Source organism: Dermacentor variabilis, chromosome 2 (assembly GCF_050947875.1).
Source record: "Dermacentor variabilis isolate Ectoservices chromosome 2, ASM5094787v1, whole genome shotgun sequence".
NCBI lineage: Eukaryota > Metazoa > Arthropoda > Arachnida > Ixodida > Ixodidae > Dermacentor > Dermacentor variabilis.
Window position 1 is genome coordinate 123,847,895 of NC_134569.1, and position 24,165 is coordinate 123,872,059.

At 47.4% G+C, this 24,165-nt stretch overlaps 1 protein-coding gene across 1 annotated transcript; it reads left to right on the plus strand.

The window, feature by feature from the left end:
- Positions 1–21,459: 21,459 nt before the first annotated feature.
- Positions 21,460–23,305, plus strand: LOC142570435 (uncharacterized). Its single transcript, XM_075678820.1, has 2 exons — positions 21,460–22,834; positions 23,157–23,305. The coding sequence occupies exons 1-2, from the start codon at positions 21,460–21,462 to the stop codon at positions 23,303–23,305; spliced, it is 1,524 nt and encodes a 507-aa protein (XP_075534935.1).
- Positions 23,306–24,165: the final 860 nt, after the last annotated feature.

Genomic DNA, 24,165 nt, shown 5'->3' on the forward strand with positions numbered 1-24,165 from the left:
CACAGCCACCGTAGTCCTCCATAAAGCAAGCAACAAAATACCAATAAAGGAAGGCGTCAGGCAGGGAGATACGATCTCCCCAATGCCATTCACAATGTGTCTACAGGAAGTATTCAGAGACCTGGATTATGAAGAAATGGGGATAAGAGTTAATGGAGAATAGCTTAGTAACTTGCGATTCACTGATGATATTGCCTTGCTTAGTAACTCAGGGGACCAATTGCAATGCATGCTCACTGGCCTGGAGAGCCAAAGAAGAAAGGTGGGTCTAAAAATTAAGCTGCAGGAAACTAAAGTAATGTTTAAGAGCCTCGGAAGTGAACAGCAGTTTACGATATGTAGCGAGGCACTGGAAATGGTAAGGCAATACATCTACTTAGGGCAGGGAGTGAATGCGGATCCGGATCATAAGGCTGAAATAATCAGAAGAATAAGAATGGGCTGGGGTGCGTTTGCAGGCATTCTCAGATCATGAACAGCAGGTTGCCATTATCCCTCAAGAGAAAAGTATGTAATAGCTGTGTCTTACCAGTACTCACCTACGGGGCAGAAACCTGGAGGCTTGCGAAAAGGGTTCTACTCAAATTGAGGACGACACAACGAGCTATGGAAAGAAGAACGATAGGTGTAACGTTAAGGGATAAGAAAAGTGCAGATTGGGTGAGGGAAAAACGCGAGTTAATGACATCTTAGTTGAAATCAAGAAAACGAAATGGGCATGGGCAGGACATGTAATGAGGAGGGAAGATAACGGATGGTCGTTAAGGGTTACGGACTGGATCCCAAGGGAAGGGAAGCGTAGCAGGGGGCGGCAGAAAGTTAGGTGGGCGGATGAGATTAAGAAGTTTGCAGGCATGGCATGGCCACAATTAGTACATGACCGGGGTTGTTGGAGAAGTATGGGAGAGGCCTTTGCCCTGCAGTGGGCGTAACCAGGCTGATGATGATGATGATGATGATAATGATGATGATGATGAATAAAAAATAGGAATGGGCTGGGGTGCGTTTGGCAGGCATTCTCAGATCATGCACAGCAGGTTGGCATTATCGCTCAAGAGGAAAGTGTATAACAGCTGTTTCTCTTACCAGTGCTCACGTACGGGGCAGAAACCTGGAGGCTTACGAAAAGTGTTCTACTTAAATTGAGGACGACGCAACGAACTATGGAAAGAAGAATGATAGGTGTAACATTAAGGGATAAGAAAAGAGCACATTGGGTGAGGGAACAAACGCGAGTTAATGACATCTTAGTTGAAATCAAGAAAAAGAAATGGGACATGGGCAGGACATATAATGAGACGGGAAGATAACCGTTGGTCATTAAGAGTGACCGACTGGATACCAAGGGAGGGGAAGCCTAGCAGGGGATGGCAGAAAGTTAGGTGGGCGGATGAGATTAAGAAGTTTGCAGGGGCAACATGGTCACAATGGTACATCACCGTGGTAGTTGGAGAAATATGGGAGAGGCCTTTGCGCTGCACTGGGCGTAACCAAGAAGAAGTATTTTAATGACTGGAAAATGTAGAGAGGTCGGCCTCTCTGGAGGAGCATCTGGCCTGCTGCTCTACGTAAGGGAAGGGGAAGAGTGGAAGAAAAAGGGTCACAGTTGGGGATGATATTGGGAGGAACGAGGGGAAGGACACATTACACAACTGGTATCACAGGCGTGAGTCCAGGCCCTTGTGGCCTAGGAAACGTGAAAGGACGCGCATTGTCTCTGTCGTCTGCCAACTCTGTGGCCATGCGCCTAGCAAGAGGTCCTCGACAGTGGTCCATTGTGTAAATGTCGCAAGGTATCTGCCATTGTAAATCTTTCGCGCGCATACTCAGGGCACACGACGAGCACATGTTTTATAGTCTCTACAGCGCCACACACTGAACAGTCCGGGGAGTCTGTCCGTCCAATAATATTTCCGGTGGGCTTAACCAGGCTGATGATATGATATGGCCGAGAAGCGTGGTGGTGCAAAGACACATGCCCGCAACGGAGGACTGGTCGAGAAGCGGGAGCTATATATAGCTTGTCGAAGTACACTAGTTATTCTAGATAGTTGTCAGGTGATGATGATGATAGCAATTTCCATACTAAAGCCCATAACCACAACGGAAACTGGAGAGGAAGCTGCCGGTACATTCCGTATAAATCAGAAGAAATGATGAAACGCTATTCAATGTAAGTTTTGTCAGAATGCTTGGCACAGGTACGTGAGAGCACATGACTACGCCAGTACTATTTACGAAGAAGGCGCAGGAATGTAACGAAAAGATTAGTAGCATTTCATTAAACGCTTCACGAAAGCTTCACTTCGCATAGTTTCCATCCAACAAGTGCGTTGGATCTTCATATTTGTTTTGTAGTTTCAAGCTTCTTTTTTCTCGCACCATTTTGTTACGGCCATCGTTTACACATCACTGAGGCACCACGGTGCTTGCTACGCATTTTTATTATTCAGTGACGTTTAGGCTTCCACAGCAGAGGCTGGGAGTATATACGTGAAATTTTTATGACCTACAGGATGATGCATGCGAACATTTCCCCAAACATCGTTCGTTTTCTTCTAGACAGCCTGCGGACATCAGCCCAGAAGTAACCCGATAAACAGCTGTAAAATTATTTTTTGTTTATTTTTTAACTGGAAATGAAGCGCAAAAAGCAAGAACAGATTTAGGGTGTCAACGCATGCGCAAAACAGTACCTTTCATTTGTCTCTGCTTTTCGCGCTTCACTTGCAGTATGTCTTATGAACTAGGCCGAATTTCTTCCCTTCTCATGTTTTTTTGGCGGAGCACTGAAGAAAAGAATGGATTGGAACTAAAAATTAAAAGTTGCTACCAAGAAAACCGCGAAATAGAAGCACGATGTTTGAATCTTTCGCATAAGTGACAACGGCTTCCTTGCTCTACTCAAGGTACGAGTAGCTTCTACGTCTACTTACGTTCCATGTAAAAGGGCTGTTAAACATATGCTGTCCCGGCCTATGCAAGAACTAAAATATACAGAAATGAAACACCGTTGGCTGCTCATGACACTCTTTGTCCCTTTTTTGTGCGTTTGTTTTGTGTGACGAGCGTTGACATGACCAGAGTTATCAAGATAAATCACGAAATCTATTTCACAGACCGTATACTTCCAAGTGCAAAGTTCGCAGTGTGCTTACGGTAATGCGGTGCTCATGATCGTAATTTTTCCCTACTTAGACGCTGCCCTGTCGTGGCAGGCCGCAAAATTTATGTGGGTATCAATGGAAGTGACAGAAGCTTCTTCAGCCCTCCCATCTTCAAGAGAGAAATAAAGAAACGCGGCCTGGTAAAAGTGGGCGGGATATAAAGGTGTTTTTTCTAATAACTAAGCAATCTTCGTATGAAATATAAATGTAACGACAATTAGATGAACGCTATCATGACATCACCTTTGTTGTCATATTTCGTTATTACGCGTATCCTATCTGATGTCTATTGTATAGACCGCTAATAAAAGACGAAGACAGAGAAAGAAAAACACAGTACGGCGGTGTGCGTGCTATTCGGTGGCATTCGTCTTCGTCTTTTATTAGCTGTCAATATGACGTGAAGTAAACTAACAGCAACTAGGCAGATATCAAGTTCTTCCTATTTCAAGCTTAAAAAGGTCTCTCCCCGCGGCCTCCAACTGCCGCAGTCTAGCTTCAGCTGATTACATTCGGCGATTGCCAATTTTCAGACCTCATCTCGCCACGTAATCTTCTGTCGCCTTCAACTACGCCTCCTTTTCTTCGACACCCAGTCTATTGCTGTCATATACCGGCGGTTATTTGTTCTTGTCATTACATGACCTTCCCCAATTGAATTTCTTTCTCTTAATCTGAAAGGGAATATCACTTATAACTGTTTGTTTTCTCCTGCATACCACCGTCTTCTTGTCTCCTAAGTAGGGAACGAGAGGCGAAGATAAGAAAGTCACGAAAGTTGATCACGACTGATCCCGGTTGACTTCCCTGCTCTATGAGCAGGAGGAGTAGAGGGAAGTGGAAATAAAGATAGGAAAACCATGGTAACTGTCCCACGGATAGATGTACACTTGAACCGTGATGAAAATGATTAAGGGAAAGGGACGAAGCCCTTCCCCCCCCCCCCCCCAGTGCTGAAGTCGCGTCTATCATTATTTTCTATATAGCTAGTTGCGCGGACGTTAATTCATTCTCAATCGCATAAAATTTTAACATGAACGAGTATTTGACAGCGAATATTCCAACATTCAAAACCTCCGTCGAACGTTTAGCAATCCGTCAGGGGGCGTACAAAAGTAGCCTGGCGGAACAAATATGACCCGCAGCGTTCATAACTAACAGCGCATTAACGTTTCGTCGCGTTGAACACCCGTGAACACAGCAGACACCCTGAAATGGTATTTTCCAATGCCTTTATTTCAGGTTGCTTCTCGCTTTTGCTGCTACCGCACCAAGGGGAGCGCTGCAGGTGGCGGCCCCCTCGTTTTTCATGGTTCCGTCCTCCCTCCGGTCATGTCGTTTGGCGGCGCTGTTTGCCGAGGGCAAAAGCGCCAGGATAGCTGGAGAGTTTTGCCACGGGGGTTGGGAGCCTGACGAGAAAAGAGGAGCGAGTTTAGGGGCGATAACGGGACATTGAATTTGAGCAGAAGAGACCATCGCTCCACCTTTAGTCACCGACTAATGGGCCCCTGATGGCTGCCACGTGCGGCATGAGTGCACACCGGCTGTGGGAGCGAGGCTGCATGGAAATTATGCATTACCTTGCCGTGTGAGCGCAGCGAGGTGCGAACACTCGTCCAAAGAACTTTACCATGGGCACCGCTCCTTCTTCTTTGCTTTTTCGGTGGCCATGGCTGTCCTAATCGTACCACGAGCTCCTTCTGAGGGTTCGTTTCTGCCTTACGTTACCGTTGGGACAATGAAAGTCGCATTCATCCAGGACGACTGCGTCTCTGAAGTGCACGTGCGGATGATGCATGCGCCACTTGAGTGTTAGGAGATCGCGGGCTGTGTGCACCTATGCGCATGCTCCACGAGATCGGAATATAAGAGTTATGACCGCCTTTTATTAGGTGTATACGTAGTATTGTCGGTCAGTGTGGTGGCTTAACTGACACTCTCGCATTTCTCAGCATGCGTCACAGTATGAACAGCGCTGCGAGAACTAGCAAAGAGCACAGTGCTACTCCTACCAGATGAGCACCGTTGCCGCTGCCCTTGCGGCTGCAGGAAACGATTTCCGCTTGCGCTAATCCCTTAAAACATCAGCGCACTCAAGAGCGTTACGACATATATAGAATGTGTGGGAAAATTCGAGCGTGTAAAGTTACGAGGTGGATAAAACGTCGTGCTGATTTACAAATTCTTTAATCTCTTAGAACAATTTTCGCCTAAATTTTTATATAATCAGCGTGAATTCCTTTACATATCGATAAAGAATTCGAGTGGCCTTTGAATACGAAATGTACCAGCGATTGTAATAGAGGATGTGCATTGTTAAGTATATGAAAAGTTTTCTTGCTTTAGTTTCGTAGATACGCTTTAGAGAATATCTTAGGCGCACGGTCGACAACAGATACGTATCTTAATGACTCAAACTACTTGAGAATGAGACTAAATTGCAGGCAGAGACTCATCATTGTCTTCGATATCTATAATCACAAAAGTAAGCCTTGTACATTCGGAATGACAATAACAGCACGCGCCGAAGTGCGTGATAGTAAAAAGGAAAAACAATTTATGGGTGCTGCACACAATTAACTTCATGACTGAATCCTATGAGACAACAGGCGATTGAATCTTAATAGAACATGCATCAAAATTTTTAACAATTCTTTTAGTTTGCCGGCACCGCCACTGTTCACTGCAAGAAACCAGGATCCTTCAGTTCAAAATTGACATCAGGAGCAAATTGGCGCAGATGCCTACTCCTGTGCGACCAATCAGTGAACTGATCAATCAGTAGAGTGGAAATAGAAGTGGCGGCACAGAATCATACATTAGTGACTGCACTATTGCACTTCAGTCAAAGATCTGCAAGTTATTTAAATATGGCACGCTTGCTAGGTGCAGGCTTTGCCGATGACCTACAGGCCTGCGCGAGCGGTGCGTCTCTACGAAAAACAGGGCCGACATCTGTGCTTCGCAACAGCGTTTTATTTTTTTTTCTAATGCAACATGTTTAAGCGTATTGTACGCACATTTTGCAGGTATTCGTGTAACAAAAAATGTTGGCTGATCCCGAAGGTAGCGCAGTGTAAACATCTGGGGCCATCCCGAAGACAGTACAGCCTAAGAGAGCCTCGCAACAGGCTAGCTGTCACTAGCGGAAAATGTGAGAAATGGACATGTCACCCACGCGCCAGGATTTTTAAAGAACCACTTGGGCACGAAAAGACCATGTGTGCGGTACTACCCATTGCAGTGTAACAAAAAGCTACTCCTTTCTTATTATTCAAAATTATGTTCATTTTGTAATTCTGCTAACGGCAGTGCCCGCGTTTTTTCGAGCCAGAAATGCGCGCGCTCAGAGAAGGTGTGTGTAACGTTTTTTCACCAATATATTGACACGTGTACTTATCTTTATCGGGCAACTACGTTTCGCCGCTTAACAACTGTAATCCCACAGCGAGGGACGCGCCTGCATGTATCCGACGTTTCTGGAAAGTTATCGACGCTTCTATCCGCGTGTCTGTTGTCGCCGAACCTTGTGTTATCAGATTTCATCGCGTGACACGAATGGTGTAGAACTTTGTGGAAGACACGCGGGTCCCATCAGTTAATCTGGAACATTCGACGACTGATCTATAAAAGCCGACGCGCTTGACCCGCTGATCAGTTTTCCGACGATCGCCGACCGTGTTCGCCGCTATCGTTGTGCTATAAGTGTAGCCTGTTTTTGTGGGCACAGGTTCGCCCAATAAAAGCTAGTTTTGTATTCCACCGTATTGCTTCTTTCTTCACCGTCACTACCACGTGACATCTGGTGGAGGTGCTTTTCGTCCATGTACAGGACGCCCCCGACAAGCCGTGACAAGACTACGTTTCTGCGTCGATTATCGTCGACTGAACAAAATCACGAAGAAAGACGTATACCCCCTCCCACGGATAGACGACGCATTAGATCGGCTCTGCAATGCTAAATACTTCTCATCGATGGACCTCAAGTCTGGCTACTGGCAAATAAAAGTCGACGAAAGGGATCGCGAAAAGACCGCCTTCATCACGCCAGACGGCCTCTATGAATTCAAGGTTATGCCATTTGGACTGTGCTCGGCGCCTGCACCGTTCCAGCGCGTGATGGACACGGTTTTAGCAGGATTGAAGTGGCAGACCTGTCTTGTTTACTTGGATGACGTCGTCGTCTTCGCCGGAAATTTCGACGATCACCTTAAGCGGCTTGCGACAGTATTAGAGGCCATCAAGTCATCAGGGCTCACCCTGAAGCCGGAAAAGTGTCGCTTTGCTTACGATGAGCTTCTATTCCTAGGCCATGTCATCAGCAAATCTGGAGTGCGCCCCGACCCGCAGAAGACAGCTGCCATCGCAAAGTTCCCGCAGCCAATCGACAAGAAGGCAGTGCGCAGATTCCTTGGCATGTGTGCCTACTATAGGCGCTTTGTCAAGGACTTTTCGCGCATCGCGGAGCCGCTAATACATCTAACGAAATCTGATGTCGAGTTCAATTGGGAAACGCCGCAGGCCGACGCATTTCAAGAACTCAAACGACGCATGCAGTCGCCGCCGGTACTTGCACACTTCGACGAGGACGCCGATACTGAAATCCACACTGACGCCAGTAGCCTAGGCCTCGGTGCCGTCCTAGTCCAGAGGAAAGAAGGACTTGAACGGGTGATATCGTATGCTAGCCGGTCGCTGTCAAAAGCGGAAAGCAATTATTCTACGACTGAAAAGGAATGCCTCGCCATCATTTGGGCTACAGCTAAATTCCGCCCTTACCTCTATGGCAGGCCATTCAAAGTCGTCAGCGACCACCACGCGTTGTGTTGGCTAGCTAACTTAAAGGACCCTTCAGGACGGCTGGCGCGGTGGAGCCTCAGTCTACAAGAATATGACGTAACGGTAATATACAAGTCCGGAAGAAAACACTCCGACGCCGACTGCTTATCACGCGCCCCAATCGATCCCCCGCCGCAAGACGACGTGGACGACGACGCCTTCCTTGGGATAATAAGCGCGGAAGACTTCACTAAACAGCAACGAGCAGACCCGGAGCTAAAAGGCCTCGTCGAGTATTTGAAAGGGAACACCGACGTTGTCCCTAGGGCATTTAAGCGCGTGTTGTCTTCGTTCACGCTACGAAACAACCTGCTCGTGAAGAAGAACTTCTCACCAGTCCACGCCAGCTACCTTCTTGTGGTGCCGTCAGCGCTCCGTCCAGAAATACTGCATGCCCTACACGACGATCCAACCGCTGGGCACCTCGGATTCTCCCGGACGCTGTCGAGGATACAGGAAAAGTTTTACTGACCGCGTCTGACCGCCGACGTCGCCCGTTACGTCAAGACATGCAGAGACTGTCAACGACGCAAGACACCACCGACAAGGCCAGCAGGATTACTACAGCCGATCGAACCTCCTCGTCGACCATTCCAGCAGATGGGGATGGATTTGTTGGGGCCGTTTCCGATATCAACATCCAGGAATAAGTGGATCATCGTGGCGACGGACTATCTCACCCGCTTTGCTGAAACCAAAGCTCTACCAAAAGGCAGCGCAGCCGAAGAGGCGAAATTTTTCGTCGAGAACATCCTGCTGCGACATGGTGCGCCAGAAGTCCTCATCACCGACAGAGGAACGGCTTTTACAGCAGAGCTCACCCAAGCCATTCTGCAGTACAGCCAGACGAGCCACAGGAGGACAACTGCCTACCATCCGCAGACGAATGGTCTCACGGAGCGCCTGAACAAGACCCTCGCCGACATGCTAGCAATGTACGTCGACGTCGAGCACAAGACGTGGGACGCGGTCCTGCCGTATGTCACCTTCGCCTACAACACGGCGGTGCAAGAAACAACACAGATCACGCCATTCAAGTTGGTTTACGGCAGGAACCCGACGACGACGCTCGACGCCATGCTGCCGCACGTCACTGAAGAGGAGAATCTTGACGTCGCTACCTATCTCCAGCGCGCCGAAGAAGCCCGACAGCTCGCCCGCCTACGGATCAAGACCCAGCAGCGTACCGACAGCCGACACTACAACCTCCGACGACGCTTCGTCGAGTACCAGCCCGGCGACCGTGTTTGGGTATGGACCCCGATACGCCGGCGAGGAATCAGTGAGAAGCTGCTGCGACGCTATTTCGGACCCTACAAGGTCATCCGACGTATTGGCGCACTAGACTATGAGGTCGTGCCAGACGGCATTTCGCACTCACAGCGGCGCCGCGCACGATCTGAAGTGGTCCACGTGGTGCGCCTTAAACCATTTTACGGACGCTGATGAACTTCCTTTAGTTTGTTGTTTTCTTTGCTACGAGTGCTTTTCTTTGTTACTTTCGTTTGTTTACAGCATCGGGTCGATGCTTTTTAAGAGGGGGGTAATGACACGTGTACTTATCTTTATCGGGCAACTACGTTTCGCCGCTTAACAACTGTAATCCCACAGCGAGGGACGCGCCTGCATGTATCCGACGTTTCTGGAAAGTTATCGACGCTTCTATCCGCGTGTCTGTTGTCGCCGAACCTTGTGTTATCAGATTTCATCGCGTGACATGAATGGTGTAGAACTTTGTGGAAGACACGCGGGTCCCATCAGTTAATCTGGGACATTCGACGACTGATCTATAAAAGCCGACGCGCTTGACCCGCTGATCAGTTTTCCGACGATCGCCGACCGTGTTCGCCGCTATCGTTGTGCTATAAGTGTAGCCTGTTTTTGTGGGCACAGGTTCGCCCAATAAAAGCTAGTTTTGTATTCCGCCGTATTGCTTCTTTCTTCACCGTCACTACCACGTGACAAAATATATATATATATATATATATATATATATATATATATATATATGTGATGACAGATGTAGGCAAACAGCAAAATTTTTCAGGCCATGTTCTAAACTTTATTTTTTCCTCTAAATGCTGCCCTATTTCTACACTTTCGGAATCCCTTGTTGTGGAGAGGCTCCGCTAGGAAAATCTCGGTTACTGCGGTCTTTCTCTTTTTATCATATTATGGACACTATAGTTTATTTAAAATTTTGGCGTTCGAAATTACCAATTTCTCCATGAAGGCGGAGCATTGACAGCACGAGCGAGGTTTGGCGTTTCGCTTGAACTCCTGAGACTGTGTTCCAAACCTGCGCGATTCAGCCTTGTTGGTGCGACGCAGAATGCAAACCAACCCTTGCTCGTCGTGGAGAGACAGCCCCCTGGCAGCTACGAAACGTCTCACAACGCTGGCGTGATCAAGAGATCTGCCAGTAATGTCACAGAGGGCGAACCTCGATGGTGCAGAAGATGACACAGATAGGAAACCATGAGCGTTAGTCTGCGTCGAATAAATTATTAATTAACGTTACATTGACGTTTACTTCCGGCTCCGCTGAGAGGGTGCGGGCAACTCTACAGAATGTTTGTCTAGATCTAGAAGTGTTTAACCTTTTCTTGAGAAAACAAGCACAATGTCAAAATGTAGGAAAATGTCAAGCTAAGAGGTGGGGGAAAGAAGGAAACTCTATTAAATTGAGAAAAAAATGTTGCGACGCCTCGATGACGACAACGTGAAACTGCTCACGGCACAGCCATGTTTGGATTTCTGCCACCGCAGATTACCTTTGCATTTGTTTGCTGAGAATGACATATGATTGTATGATTGTGCTCGCACCTCGCAAAGTAATCGAAGGGGTGTGGATGCCCTTGGTTGCTAAGGACGCGTTCGTACTGTGCTATTGCCGTTCGTAACTCTATCTGTGCAGTCAATTTCTGGGCTCTCGGAATTAAATTTTGATATGCAAACAGCGAAACAAATGAATGCCGTAACGCCAAACAAAGCAGCACATCCAAAGCTCGGCGTAAGCTGACACAAATACAGGGTGTCCCACGTCACTTTAGCCAAGATTTTAAGTATGAAAGAGGCGTCGGAAGCGAATGGAGCCGAACGCATACAATTCACACTGGCCTATAGTAACTTAGGCAATTCTTATTTTCTTCATAACTTACCTATTATTGAAGTTAAATGACACAACTTTTTAATTATTTGCTGAGCACCCAAAGTGTGATAAGCAGATTTGCAGAGCGCCTTCAGAAACCACCGATCGAGTCGTTTCCTGCACGATAGGTTTCACGTAGTCCTTTTTTCGGGTCGCAAAGAAAGCCCGCTAAACATCTAAAAAAGCCACGTGACGGAGTGCTTGCGCCGTGGTATAGTGCTGCTCTCAAGCATGCGTTCGGTGAAGAAGGTCGGCTTCCGTCGCATAATGGCATGAATGCATACTGCTGGCTGGGCGTTCCAAGGAGATGAAGAACGCCCTGCCACTTCCCCAACGTCAGTCACGATGCAGCCCGCCTAGTAGTCCAATCTATTCAACATGTTCCAAGGGGTGGGCAGCGCAATAGAGACGAAATTTAAAAGGAAGTACACGATACGAGCTCAGACTAACAACTGGTTTATTTTTTCAAACGCACTGCCCACCCCTAGGAACATGTTATGTCACCAACTCGCCCATCTTCCTGTGTTAATCCAAGCTGTTAGACAACTTCGGCGTATAAGGCGTTACGACAACGGAATGACAAGAGTCAGATCATCATCATCATCATCATCATCATCATCATCATCATCAGTCTGATTACGCCAACTGCAAGGCACAGGCCTCTCCCATACCATACTTCTCCAACTACCCCGGTCATGTACTAATTGTGGCCATGTTGTCCCTGCAAACTTCTTAATCTCATCCGCCCACCTAACTTTCTGCCGCTCCTGCTGCGTTCCCCTTCCCTTGGAATCCAGTCCGTAACCCTTAATTACCATCGGTTATCTTCCCTCCTCATTACATGTCCTGCCCATGCCCATTTCTTTTTCTTGATTTCAATTAGGATGTCATTTACTCGCGTTTGTTGCCTCACCCAATCTGCTCTTTTCTTATCCCTTAACGTTACACCCATAATTCTTCTTTCCATAGCTCGTTGCGTCGTCTTCAATTTAAGTAAAACCCTTTTCGTGAGCCTCCAGGTTTCCAACCCATAGGTGAGTATTGGAAAGACATAGCTGTTGTACATTTTTCTTTTGAGGGATAATGGCAACCTGCTGCTCGTGATCTGAGAATGCCTGCCAAACGCACCCCAGCCCATTCTCATCCTTCTGATTATTTCAGTCTCATGACCAGGATCTGTGGTCACTACCTGCCCTAAGTAGATGTATTCCTTTACCACTTCCCGTGCCTTGCTTCTTATTGTAAACTACTGTTCTCTTCTGAGACTGGTAAACATAACTTTAGTTTTCTGCAGATTCATCTATAGACCCATCCTTCTGCATTGCCTCTCCAGGTCAGTGAGCATGCATTGCAATTGGCATCCTGAGTTACTAAGCATGACGATATCATCAGCGAATCCCAAGTTACAAAGGTATTCTCCATTAACTCTTAGCCCAAATTCCTTCCAATCCAGGCCTCTGAATACCGCCTGTAAACACGTTGTGAATAGCATTGGAGAGATCCTATCTCCCTGCCTCACGCCTTCCTTTATTGGGATTTTGTTGCTTTCTTTATGAAGGACTACGGTGGCTGTGAAGCCGCTATATATATCTTTCAGTATTTTTACATACCGTTCGTCTACACTCAGATTCCGTAATGCCTCCATGACTGCTGAGGTTTCGACTAAATCTAACGCTTTCTCGTAATCAATGAAAGCTATATATAGGGGATAGTTATATTCCGCACATTTCTCTATCACCTGATTGATAGTGTGAATATGGTCTATTGTTGAGTAGCCTTCAAGGAATCCTGCCTCGTCCTGTAGTTGACAGAAGTCTAAGGTGTTCCTGATTCTATTTGCGATTACCTTAATAAATAATTTGTAGGCAAGGGACAGTAAGCTGATCGTTCTATAATTTTTCAAGTCTTTGGCGTGCCCTTTTTTATGAGTTAGGATTATGTTAGCGTTCTTCCAAGATTCCGGTACGCTAAAAGTCATGAGGCATTGCGTATACAGTGTGGCCAGTTTTTCTAGAACGATCCGCCCACCATCCTTCAACAAATCTGCTGTTGCCTGATCCTCCCCAGCTGCCTTCCCCCTTCGGATAGCTCCCAAGGCTTTCTTTACTTCTTCCAGCGTTACTTGTGGGATTTCAAATTCCTCTAGACTATTCTCTCTTCCATTATCGTCGTGGGTGCCACTGGTACTGTATAAATCTCTATAGAACTCTTGAGCAACTTGAACTATCTCATCCATATTAGTAATGATATTGCCGGCTTTGTCTCTTTAGGCATACCTCTGATTCTTGCCTATTCCTAGTTTCTTCTTCACTGCTTTTAGGCTTCCTCCGTTCCGGAGAGCATGTTCAATTCTATCCATATCCTACTTCCTTTTGTCAGCGGCCTTACGCTTGTTGATTAACTTGGAAAGTTCGGCCAGTTCTATTCTAGCTGTAGGGTTAGAGGCTTTCGTACATTGGTGTTTCTTGATCAGATCTATCGTCTCCTGCCATAGCTTACTGGCTTCTTGTCTAAAAGACTTACCACCGACTTCTATTGCACACTCCTTAATGATGCTCATGAGATCGTCGTTCATATCTACAACACTAAGGTCCTCTTCCTGAGTTAAAGCCGAATACATATTCTGTAGCTTAATCCGGAATTCCTCTATTTTCCCTCTTACTGCTAGCTCATCGATCGGCTTCTTATGTACCAGTTTCTTCCATTCCCTACTCAAGTCTGGGCTAATTCGAGTTCTTACCATCCTATGGTCACTTCAGCGCACCTTGCCGAGCACATCCACATCTTGTATAATGCCAGGGTAAGTGCAGAGAATAAAGTCTATTTCATTTCTAGTCTCACCATTCGGGCTCCTCCATGTCCACTTTCGGATATCCCGCTTGCAGAAGAAGGTATTCATTATCCGCATATTATTCTGCTCTGTAAACTCTACTAATAACTCTCCCCCTCTATTCCTAGACCCTATGCGATAGCCCCCCAATGACTTGTCTCCAGCCTGCTTCTTGCCTACCCTGGTATTGAAGTCACCCATCAGTACAATGTATTTTGTTTTGGCTTTACCCATCGCCGATTCCATGTTTTCATAGAAGCTTTCGTCTTCACGGTCATCATTACTGGAAGTAGGGGCGTAGACCTGCACGACCTTTAATTTGCATCTCTCCTTAAGTTTCACAACAAGACTTGCCACCGTCTCCTTAATGGTATAGAATTCCTGTATGTTACCTGCTATAACATTATTAATCAGGAATCCGACTCCTAGTTCTTGTCTCTCCGCTAAGCCTCGGTAGCACAGTACGTGCCCGCTTTCGAGCACTGTATATGCTTCTTTTGTCCTCCTAGCTTCACTAAGCCCTATTATGTCCCATTTACGGCCCTCTAATTCCTTCAGTAGCACTGCTAGACTCGCCTCACTAGATAACGTTCTAGCGTTCATCGTTGCCAGGTTCAGAGTCCAATTGCGGCCTGTCCGGAATCAGGGATTCTTAGCACCCTCTGCTCCGTCGCAGGTCTGACCGCCGCCGTGGTCAGTTGCTTTGCAGCTGCTTTGGACTGAGGGCCGGGGTTTGATTGTTGTATTCATACAGGAAGTTGTGGCCAATTACTGCACCAGGGTTGCCAATCCTGCTCTGGTGAGGGAGTGCGTTACCGGTTCTGGTCACCGGGATCAGGCCGCACTCCAGGCCTGTTTATGCAATTTCATCAATACGCGTTTCTTTTAATCCGGTGGAAAATTACGCAGCTCCGGGATTCGAACCACGGTCCTCTTGCACGCGAGGCGGATTCTGTACCTCTACGCCACCGCTGCACCACAAGAGTCAGATAACGAAGGTGAAATGACGAATATAAGACGACCACGAAGGCATCACAGCCATACCTCGTGGCCGAACCTTGTCGACAAATTGAGCAACTCGGTTGGTTTAAAATAGATAGATAGATAGATAGATAGATAGATAGATAGATAGATAGATAGATAGATAGATAGATAGATAGATAGATAGATAGATAGATAGATAGATAGATAGATAGATAGATAGATAGATAGATAGATAGAGAGATAGATAGATAGATAGATCCAAATGCCACAATAGGCAAAAGTTGCAAATCGCGCTGAAAGATCAGATGGACTTAGCTGTACATTTACTGTTCATTCAGCTTGGACTGGTGTATACTCTGTGGCGTGGCATTTATTTATTTATTCATTTATTTATTACGGTCAGGACTTAGAAAAAGCATTATAGAGGAGAGGGGCTTTCGTATATCAGTACATATATAATAAATACAAGGAGAAGTGAAAAACATAGTTATATCGCAAATAACATACAGCACGCTACTGCTCAACAGAAACGCAAATGTCTGGGCCCACAACGCTCACGGCAGCAGCGGAAACCAGAACGCGGTCATATCCGTCACGGCCCGTCTTCAGTGCGCATCTGGGAGAGAAGAAAAATTCGTTCCGCACAAGGATGAATTTTTCTTCAAATTCGAGGCTTTCCTTTCAAGGAACCCGTATAGATTTCTTTTGTAGCAATTTCTACCATTGTGTGGATGTCTCATTTCCCCACAATTAATTACTTCTCTCCACCTTGCAGGTTCCTGCAGAACTATTACTCATTTTACTCTATTACTATTACTCAACTATTACTCAACATTTAGCATTGCAAATTTTCGGGCTTGCCCAGTCTCATCTAAGGGTTCCAGTCACATTTTTGGTGTTGCGGATGTTTACTTACTAACGCAACTCCAACTTGTTTCTTTTTTAACAATTTACTCCGCATTTAACACGCATGCGGAGCACAGTAGAGGATCATTTTTGCATATGTCCATTATCGGAATGCGTCCGCTGCGGCTTGGACCGAACTTGCCTCTTCATGCTCAGTATCAGAGGCAGTCGCCAATAAGCCGCACAGCTGCGCGTGAAAAGGAAGACACGAAACTTATTTATACTGCTGGAAACAGTGTGCATTCAATTGTCCTTTAATCGACTTTCTCACAGAAGTGCCAGTGTTTCCTTGAAAGTATAAAAAAATGTGCTGCAGCTTTATTCATGGGAAACAAAAAAAATACTCTTATCTCATCAATATAACCTGACTTTTCTTGGCGTTCTTTAATCAGACAAGCGATGCCAAAATTGTTAGAAAGAATCGTTGACTTGAAGGTACACAAACGAGTTAATCTGACCAAAAATGCGTAAGACAGCTTGAGCACGGATGTAGTACATTACGATATCTCAGAGTTACGCTCTTGCTAAATTCTTGCTGAGAATTGTCAGGGACCATGTTTAAGGCTAATATATTCTCACGCCTAGCGCTGTTTGGCCGAGGAGAAGTCATTAAAAGAATTATGAGGTTTTACGTCACAAATCCACGATCTGATTATGAAGCACGCCGTAGTGAGGGATTCCGGAATAATTTGTGCCTCCTGGGTTTCCTTAACGTGCACCGAAATCTTAACGTGCACACGTGCACACGGTTTCTTAAAGTGTACACGTGTGTTGAGGGCAAATCATGACTTCTGTCCCTCTTACAAGACAAAATTTTCGTTGTGGTAACGGCGTTGAGCTTGTCAGCGACTGCAAAGAGTGCATGTTTTACGCTCGTGTGCAGGCATAAAAAAATGCGCGCTCGTGTAAGAACAAAAAAAAAATTCAGGGACAGATGATGGGAGGCGAGAGGGGGGAGACATCGGTTCTCCTCTTCGCTTAGGAATAGCGCGACCACGATGCCGCGTCGCGCCGTGCAAGTCTTTTCTGCTGCGACAGCGCTGAAGTCGCACAACTTTCATGCCCTCTCGAGCGAACATAATCTAATAAGCGGACGGGGAAGGCTTTGCTGCGGCGCGCCAGCCTCAGCTCGGCGGCGAGTGGAGCATAAATGAGGAAGCGCGGAACGAAGCACTGAGCCGAGATATTTCCGCGGAGATTGTGGGCACGGAGGGTTTGTCGGCGTGCACGAGCCAAATTCGTTTACGCATGGGGGCTCCTGTTTGCGACCACGCTCGTGTGACGAGAACTCCCGTTCCTTTCGCCGAGTCGTAATCTTCCGCCGTGCACGGTTCGCATTCTCCTTGCCAGCAATTCGTTTGCATTGCTTTATTTATTCTCGGAAGCCATGCCGCACTTGCCATGCGAGCTAGATAAGTGTTACTAGTACTTACTGCTCGTTCACTCTTCAGTGCTGAGCCGCAAAGAGGCGTTCATCTAAAAAAAAGAAATAAATGAAATATAGCGACGTCCCTTCCTGGCTCATAATAAACAAACGAATTAACTACTTTATTAGGAAAGAAGCAATGACCCGAAGTGCTTCAAATCGATGTGAAAAAAAATGAGAACGAATAAACGCGTAAATTAAAACAGTCGAATTGAAAACGCGTCGGCGACTAGAGGTATATTGTAGGATCTCCACCTCCGTCACTTTATTTCAAGTGCTTGAACTTCAGTTTTCACGAAAGCGAGTAAGTGTTTTTCCACTCTATATGCGCACTGTGAGAATGACAGGGTTGCGTCACACCCCCAACGCACTGCACATGCGTTGGCGGTTTTGGCGGTTTTGAGGGTGATCTGTGTTTCAGATATATGTCAATTGCTAGTCCAACATTGGGGTGTCTCTTCTTTATGTCATGTCTGCGTCTTAATTTTTTCGCAGGTTTTCTCAATTGTCAACATGAACCAACAGACTCAGCAAGCAGTACTTGTCTTTAGCCGTTTATTGCGCGAACTCAAACTTTTGCTAAAAAATGGGGCCTGTCCAGAAGCCACTGTTTTCTACATAGAGCAGTCCTCGCTAACGCACGCAAGAAAGCATTGAATCGCAAGAGAAATTGTCTTCAATAGAACAAGGGAGACCGGATAAATAAGAAAAATGAAACAATTACCTGCATGAAGCTATCATTCATTTTAAGTGAAATATTTAGTGGTGGCTCTTTGTCCAGCTGTTGCTCTCTCGCTTTATCTCGCTTGCTGAAAAGCTTGCAGGCGAGTTAGGCCTCTCTTGGACAGACAACGTTGTCTTGCAGGAGAAAGAAATTGCGAAATTCCAGGGGTTTCATTTCCCAGAGAAATTTCTCCGCTTCCTTGGTCTAACTCAGTCGTCGCACAAAATCGCATTACACTCCAGAAATGAGCTCCATCTGTGCTACGCCGAATAAAGCAGGTCGAGCAATCGGGGATTCAGGGATTTCGTGCGTTCTGGGAGAAACTACGGATTCCCGGAGGACCTGCCTACACGCGAGCCCTGTGATTCTAGTTTAACTTGAGCTGTCCCAAGCCGCTGGTAGGGCCATAAGAAGGCACGTACACCAATTAGGAAACATCTGTTGATAACTATACATCTGTAAGCTCTAGCCTTGCGGCACATTTGCTCCGTTTTGGTGAACTGCAATCTAATACCAGCAAATTGCCTCACTCTATCATCTCTGTTGATCATACCTGCTTATAATTCCGTGTGGTAGCAGGGATAGTTGTTCAGGGTTTCATGTGTACTAATTTGGTGTTTGTTTGAACCAGAGCTTACATCCTATTGATGCAACTGGGCGCTAGGCACGCACCCAGGCGCATATTTGCTGTGCTTAGGACGTCCCACGCCCTCTCCCAGGCAAAGGAGCAATGCAGGACATCCGAAGTTTAACCTTGAAAGGGAGATCAAATTAACTCGAAGAAACGAACATGCCTGGAAGACAAATTTCAACCTTATTAGTCTCTGCGTGCAATAGTTTCTAAGCAGTTTTGATTTCTTCCTACTGTGATTGTGGTTTTCCCGCTTCCTTTCTTCAGTGCTAGATCCTGCTTTGTTTTGGCAATGATGGAAGCAACAATGTACAGATTGGTGCCAGAATGCCAAGAAAAAAGAAAGCAGAAAACAAGGTTATGGGGAAAGCATATGCTCATCTGATAAGCCAAAATCCCATGTTGTCCTAAACATTTTCTAAAGTGCTCAACTAAGAGACCAATTGTCGTTCTTTAAATTAAGGTGTCCTTATTCAAATTGTGTTCCTCTCTATGTTGTTAAAGATCCTCCGATCGTTCGTTGCCCAGCGAGAGATAATAAAACGATTTATTTGTTTGAAATATTATTCACGCGGTTTCATTGTTTAGTCGCAGTCCATATATGGGTCACAGTGCCTGGCGCATTAAAGTCAGTCATAGAAAGTGTAGGACTGACTTTAATGCGCCAGGCACTGTGACCCACATATGGACTGCGTTAGCCTGTAGGCGCTAGTTCACCGCTTTTGTGCGATGGAGAGTGAAGACGACGGGGACGATTTAGCCTCCGAAGGTTTTGGGAAAGATTCTGGCTGGATAACGGTCGCCAAACGGCGCGTTTGCAAGAACGCTTCCGGGCGTCTTGGCGCAAACTCGTTCGCGGCCCACCCTGACGGCCAAGATACACTGCGGGACCGAAATACATATAAAGAAGCTAAAAGCAAGATTATCCGGGGCAGCCAGATGCCACCGCTACCAAAGGACGAAATGAAGATTGTGGTCAGACCCAGAGGCGGACTGAGTATTACCAAGGCAGGCCCAACAGTGGTCGCAGAAGCCATATGGGCTGCAACGGGTATCAGTACGACGGAAAGAGAATGGGACACTATGTGCCCCAATCCGATGGAAAATGTGATGGTGATCAGCACATCTAGTCACGAACACGCGGTTCGTTACGCCGCTGTGGAGAACATTACAGTCGCCAGGAAGCAGCATGAGGTGAGCGCGTATGTTGCTGCGCCGCACGCCACTTGCAAGGGGGTAATTCGGCGCATCGCAATCGAGGACGGACCTGAGGTCATTGACAGGAAGATCGTCAACCGGAGAAATCCACTCGCGTTCGGTGCCAAAAGAATCAAGAATACTGGAACTGTGGTGGTGTTATTCGAGGGATATAAGGTCCCAAATTACGTTGCGTATGGGGGCACTCTGATCAGGTGCACGCTTTACCACAAACAGATGGATGTTTGCTACACCTGCGGACGGCTTGGACACCGCGCCGATGTCTACCCGTCACCAGAGGAAGTGGTATGCAGGGGTTTTGGAGCAACCAATCCCGATGAACAACACAGCTACGATCCAAAATGCAAGTTATGCGGCGAGGCCCACCTGACCGCAGCTAAGGAATGCAGGAAACGCTTCTAGACGCCGTACGTAGTTCGACGCAGAAGAGGAGAACGCGCTCGCAACGCTGAGCGGGAGGAAAGAAGCAAGCCATCACCACCCTTCAAGGATGAGCAACAATTTCCAGCTATCTCCGGTGAAATGCACCCACACTCTCAAGAATCGGACTCATCGGCCCCATCCCCGAGGCCGTTCCCAATCCAGAGGGCGATCCAGATCCCGGAGGCGCTCCAGATCCAGAGGACGGACAGCGTCTAGAGGGACGAGAATACGCATCAATTCCGGAAGCCGCATTAGGCCCGACAGCCGCACCAGGTCCAGTTCCAGACCCAGAGGGCACCAGACAGGACCGGTTCCTGGATCGTCGAGACCAACCACCTGGGCTGACATTATCCGTGGAGGACAGGCAGAGGTGAGGTCGGGGGCATCCTCAGAGCATGTGACAGGAAGCGCGTATAAAATAGCACAACTTGAACGCGAGAATGCGAATATGAGGGAGGTTATTAAAAAGCTTACGTCCGAAATCGCGGAGATCAAACACGCAAGAAGAACGCGTCCTCCCCCTGCGTCCGCTCCGTTGGAAACACCCCAACCTATGGAGGTTCCTATAGCGGAGGGCGAACAAGATGAGGCGAGACCCTCTAAAAAGCGAGCAATGGCTTGTGAGCAGGATAGTATTCTGGGACGCGCAGGGTCAGAAATTCGCGAAATGTTTTCAGCGCTAAGCGACAGCGTAAGGCAACTGGCGGAGAAGGTCTCCCAGATACAAAGCGAGATGGCCTTTAAAACTGAAAGTATGAACAAACGTGTGTCCAAAATAGAATCGTTCCTAGAGAACGTAATGTTGCCAATCCCTGGTCCTAGCGTCAATGTCGTACCACATATTACCATTGGGTCCCCTATAACTGGGGACAATTCATCCGAAGAATATGGGGACAAAAGTAGACAGCAACAAGATGGCGGGCTCAAATGAATCTTTTCGCATTTGGCAATGGAACTGCAGGGGCTTTCCTAAGAAGAAAGCGCCTCTGCAGCAGTACATTCGCAGCAATTCCGGAAAACCACATGTAATCCTTATTCAAGAAACCCTATCTGCTGAAGTCAATTTGTCGGGATATCAATAGATTCTTGGTCAAACTGGGAGGAGAGGTGTATGCACCCTTGTAAGTCGTAAGCTCATATATATCACTCACGACCTGGGGATGGCCACCTGTAAGGCAGAGCATGTGATGATAGAAATCATATCAGGCCGATTGAGACGCCAGAGCGTTTTCATTCTTAACGTGTATAGTAGCCCCAATGACCTTCGCCAGCGTTTCAAAGCGCTTCTAAGGAAGGCAATCAATCTCGCCGGGACTAATCCTTTGGTGATAGCCGGGGACTTCAATGCCCCGCACTACGCGTGGGGCTACGTGTACAACACGGTCAAGGGAAAGGAGTTATGGCAGAATGCTACAGACTTGGACCTTACGCTCGTCACTGATAAGTCTTTTCCGACCAGAATGGGAACATCTTCGTGCAGGGACTCGACTCCGGATTTAACGTTCGTCAAGAATTTGTCAAAGGCGCAATGGACTAGCACTGCTGTTGATCTTGGCAGCGATCATTATATCCTCGCTAGACACTTTCCAACAACACCTAAGAGGCCGAAGGAGTTCTTCTTCACGGATTGGGACAAGTTCCGCAAGATAAGGAATGAGCGCCAACCTCCAACCACCAGACTGAGCCTTGAACAGTGGATGGACCAGATCAGGGAAGATATCAAGAGTAACACTCACAAAATATGCACGGACCTTCCCGTGGAAAAGATGGATAGTCGCCTAGCCCATCTACTAGAGGCTAAGCAGTCCCTCCTCAATCGATGGAAGGGCCAACGGCTAAATCGCAGACTACGCAAAAAGATTGCTGAACTCAATAGAACCACAGAGGAGTACTGCCACATCCTCTCAAAGCAACAATGGGACGAGGTGTGCAACTCAGTTGATCGTCAAATGCGGAATGGTCGAAACTGGAATCTTTTGAAGCATCTTCTGGACGACACCAACACAAGGTCCAACCAGCAGCATGTGATGGCAAAGCTTCTGCATACAGCCACACGAACCAAGTCCACGGAGGAAGTCCTGCAGAGCCTGGTGGAGAAGTACCTCCCTGTTGGTCCCCGGCAAGGGACATCGGTCGCCTACGCAGACTACCTTGGGCCACCCAACTCCGAGCTGGATGCAGACATCAGCACGGAAGAGGTTAGGAGGGCGCTGCATGAGCTTAATAGCAAGTCTGCTCCTGGTCCCGACGGCATCACAAATAGGACCCTCCGTAACCTGGACGATCACTCGATAGAATACCTGACAGAAGTCATCAACGAGACATGGAAGGAAGGCAAGGTCCCGGAAGCATGGAAGCGGGCACTTACAGTACTGATCCCCAAACCTGGCAAATCATCTAGCCTGGACAACTTACGACCAATATCGCTCACGTCCTGCGTTGGCAAGGTCGCGGAACATGTCATAATCAACAGGCTCACGAGGTTCATCGAACACAAGGAACTCTACCCCCACACGATGATTGGCTTCAGGGCAGGCCTGTCCACACAGGACGCCATGAAGCTCATCAAGAGTCAGATAATCGACAATGACACGCGGGACACTCGGGCCATCCTTGGATTAGATTTGGAGAAGGCTTTCGATAAGATAGCCCATCAATTTATACTGCAATCGATATCCGAGCTTGGTCTGGGCGTAAGATTCCATGATTACGTTAGGTCATTTTTGCACCGAAGAAGAGCGACTCTCCGCGCAGGAGACATGATCGCGGAAGAGGTGGAGCTTGGAACAAGGGGCACTCCACAGGGCTCGGTGATCTCGCCCACTTTGTTTAACCTGACCATGATCGGCCTTTCCAGAAAACTCTCACGAGTCGAGGGCATCAGGCATACCATCTATGCGGATGACATTACCATTTGGTGTGTTGGAGGAAGTGATGGACAGGTTGAGAGTGCGTTACAGGAGGCCATCGAGGTCACGGAGGGCTATCTTCAACCTACGGGATTAAACTGTTCGGCTAAGAAGTCAGAGCCTTTACTATACCGCCCCTTAAGAAGAGGCCGTAAGCCCATGGGCTGGAGACCACTGTCTGACAGCACCATTTGTCTTCGCACGGGCAAGGGAGACAAGATTCCTAGGGTCGACGCAATAAGAATACTCGGCATGGTAGTCGAATCTACTGGCTCTAACGCGCAAACAATAATCAAGCTCACGACCAAGACGGACAACGCAGTACGTCTCATCCGAAGGGTGGCTAACCGTCATCATGGCCTTAAAGAAGACAATCTGTTACGGTTGATTAACGCCTTTGTGCTTTGCCACTTTGCCTACGTGGCGGCTATGCACAGATGGCAAAGAGCAGAGAGGAACAAACTCAACACGTTGCTCAGGAAAATAACTAAGTGAGCCCTGGGTATACCGATCTTCACCAACACCAATGGCCTCCTCCAGCTAGGTGTGCATAACACTCTGGAGGAGATTGCAGAGGCTCTCCACGACCGCCGCCGGTAGGAGGATATTACAAGAGCTCGGCTACCCACCATCTGCAGAAGCACCAAGAAAATGCCAGTTACCACGGGACATACGAGATTTGATCTCCGTATCGCCGATACCAAGAAATGTACACCCTGAATATAACAAGGGTAGAAGGAAAGCAAGAGCTTCAGCCATACTCAAACAGATCCAGACAGAGGGGCGTAGAGCCTGCTTTGTTGACGCGGCCGCATATCGGAAGGGGTGCTCCTTTTCTGCAGTAGTGGTGGATTCCAAACAGCGACTCACGAACTGTGCATCTGTACGAACCGGAGATCCGGCGATAGCCGAGCAGGTGGCCATTGCCTTGGCGATGCTTGATGACAGCAGCGACAT

Excerpts from the sequence above, each read along its gene's own strand:
- LOC142570435 (XM_075678820.1), top strand. The coding sequence starts at position 21,460 with ATGGCCACCTGTAAGGCAGAGCATGTGATGATAGAAATCATATCAGGC. Across the intron at positions 22,835-23,156 it reads GATGATTGGCTTCAGGGCAG|AAAACTCTCACGAGTCGAGG; the intron begins GCCTGTCCACAC and ends CGGCCTTTCCAG.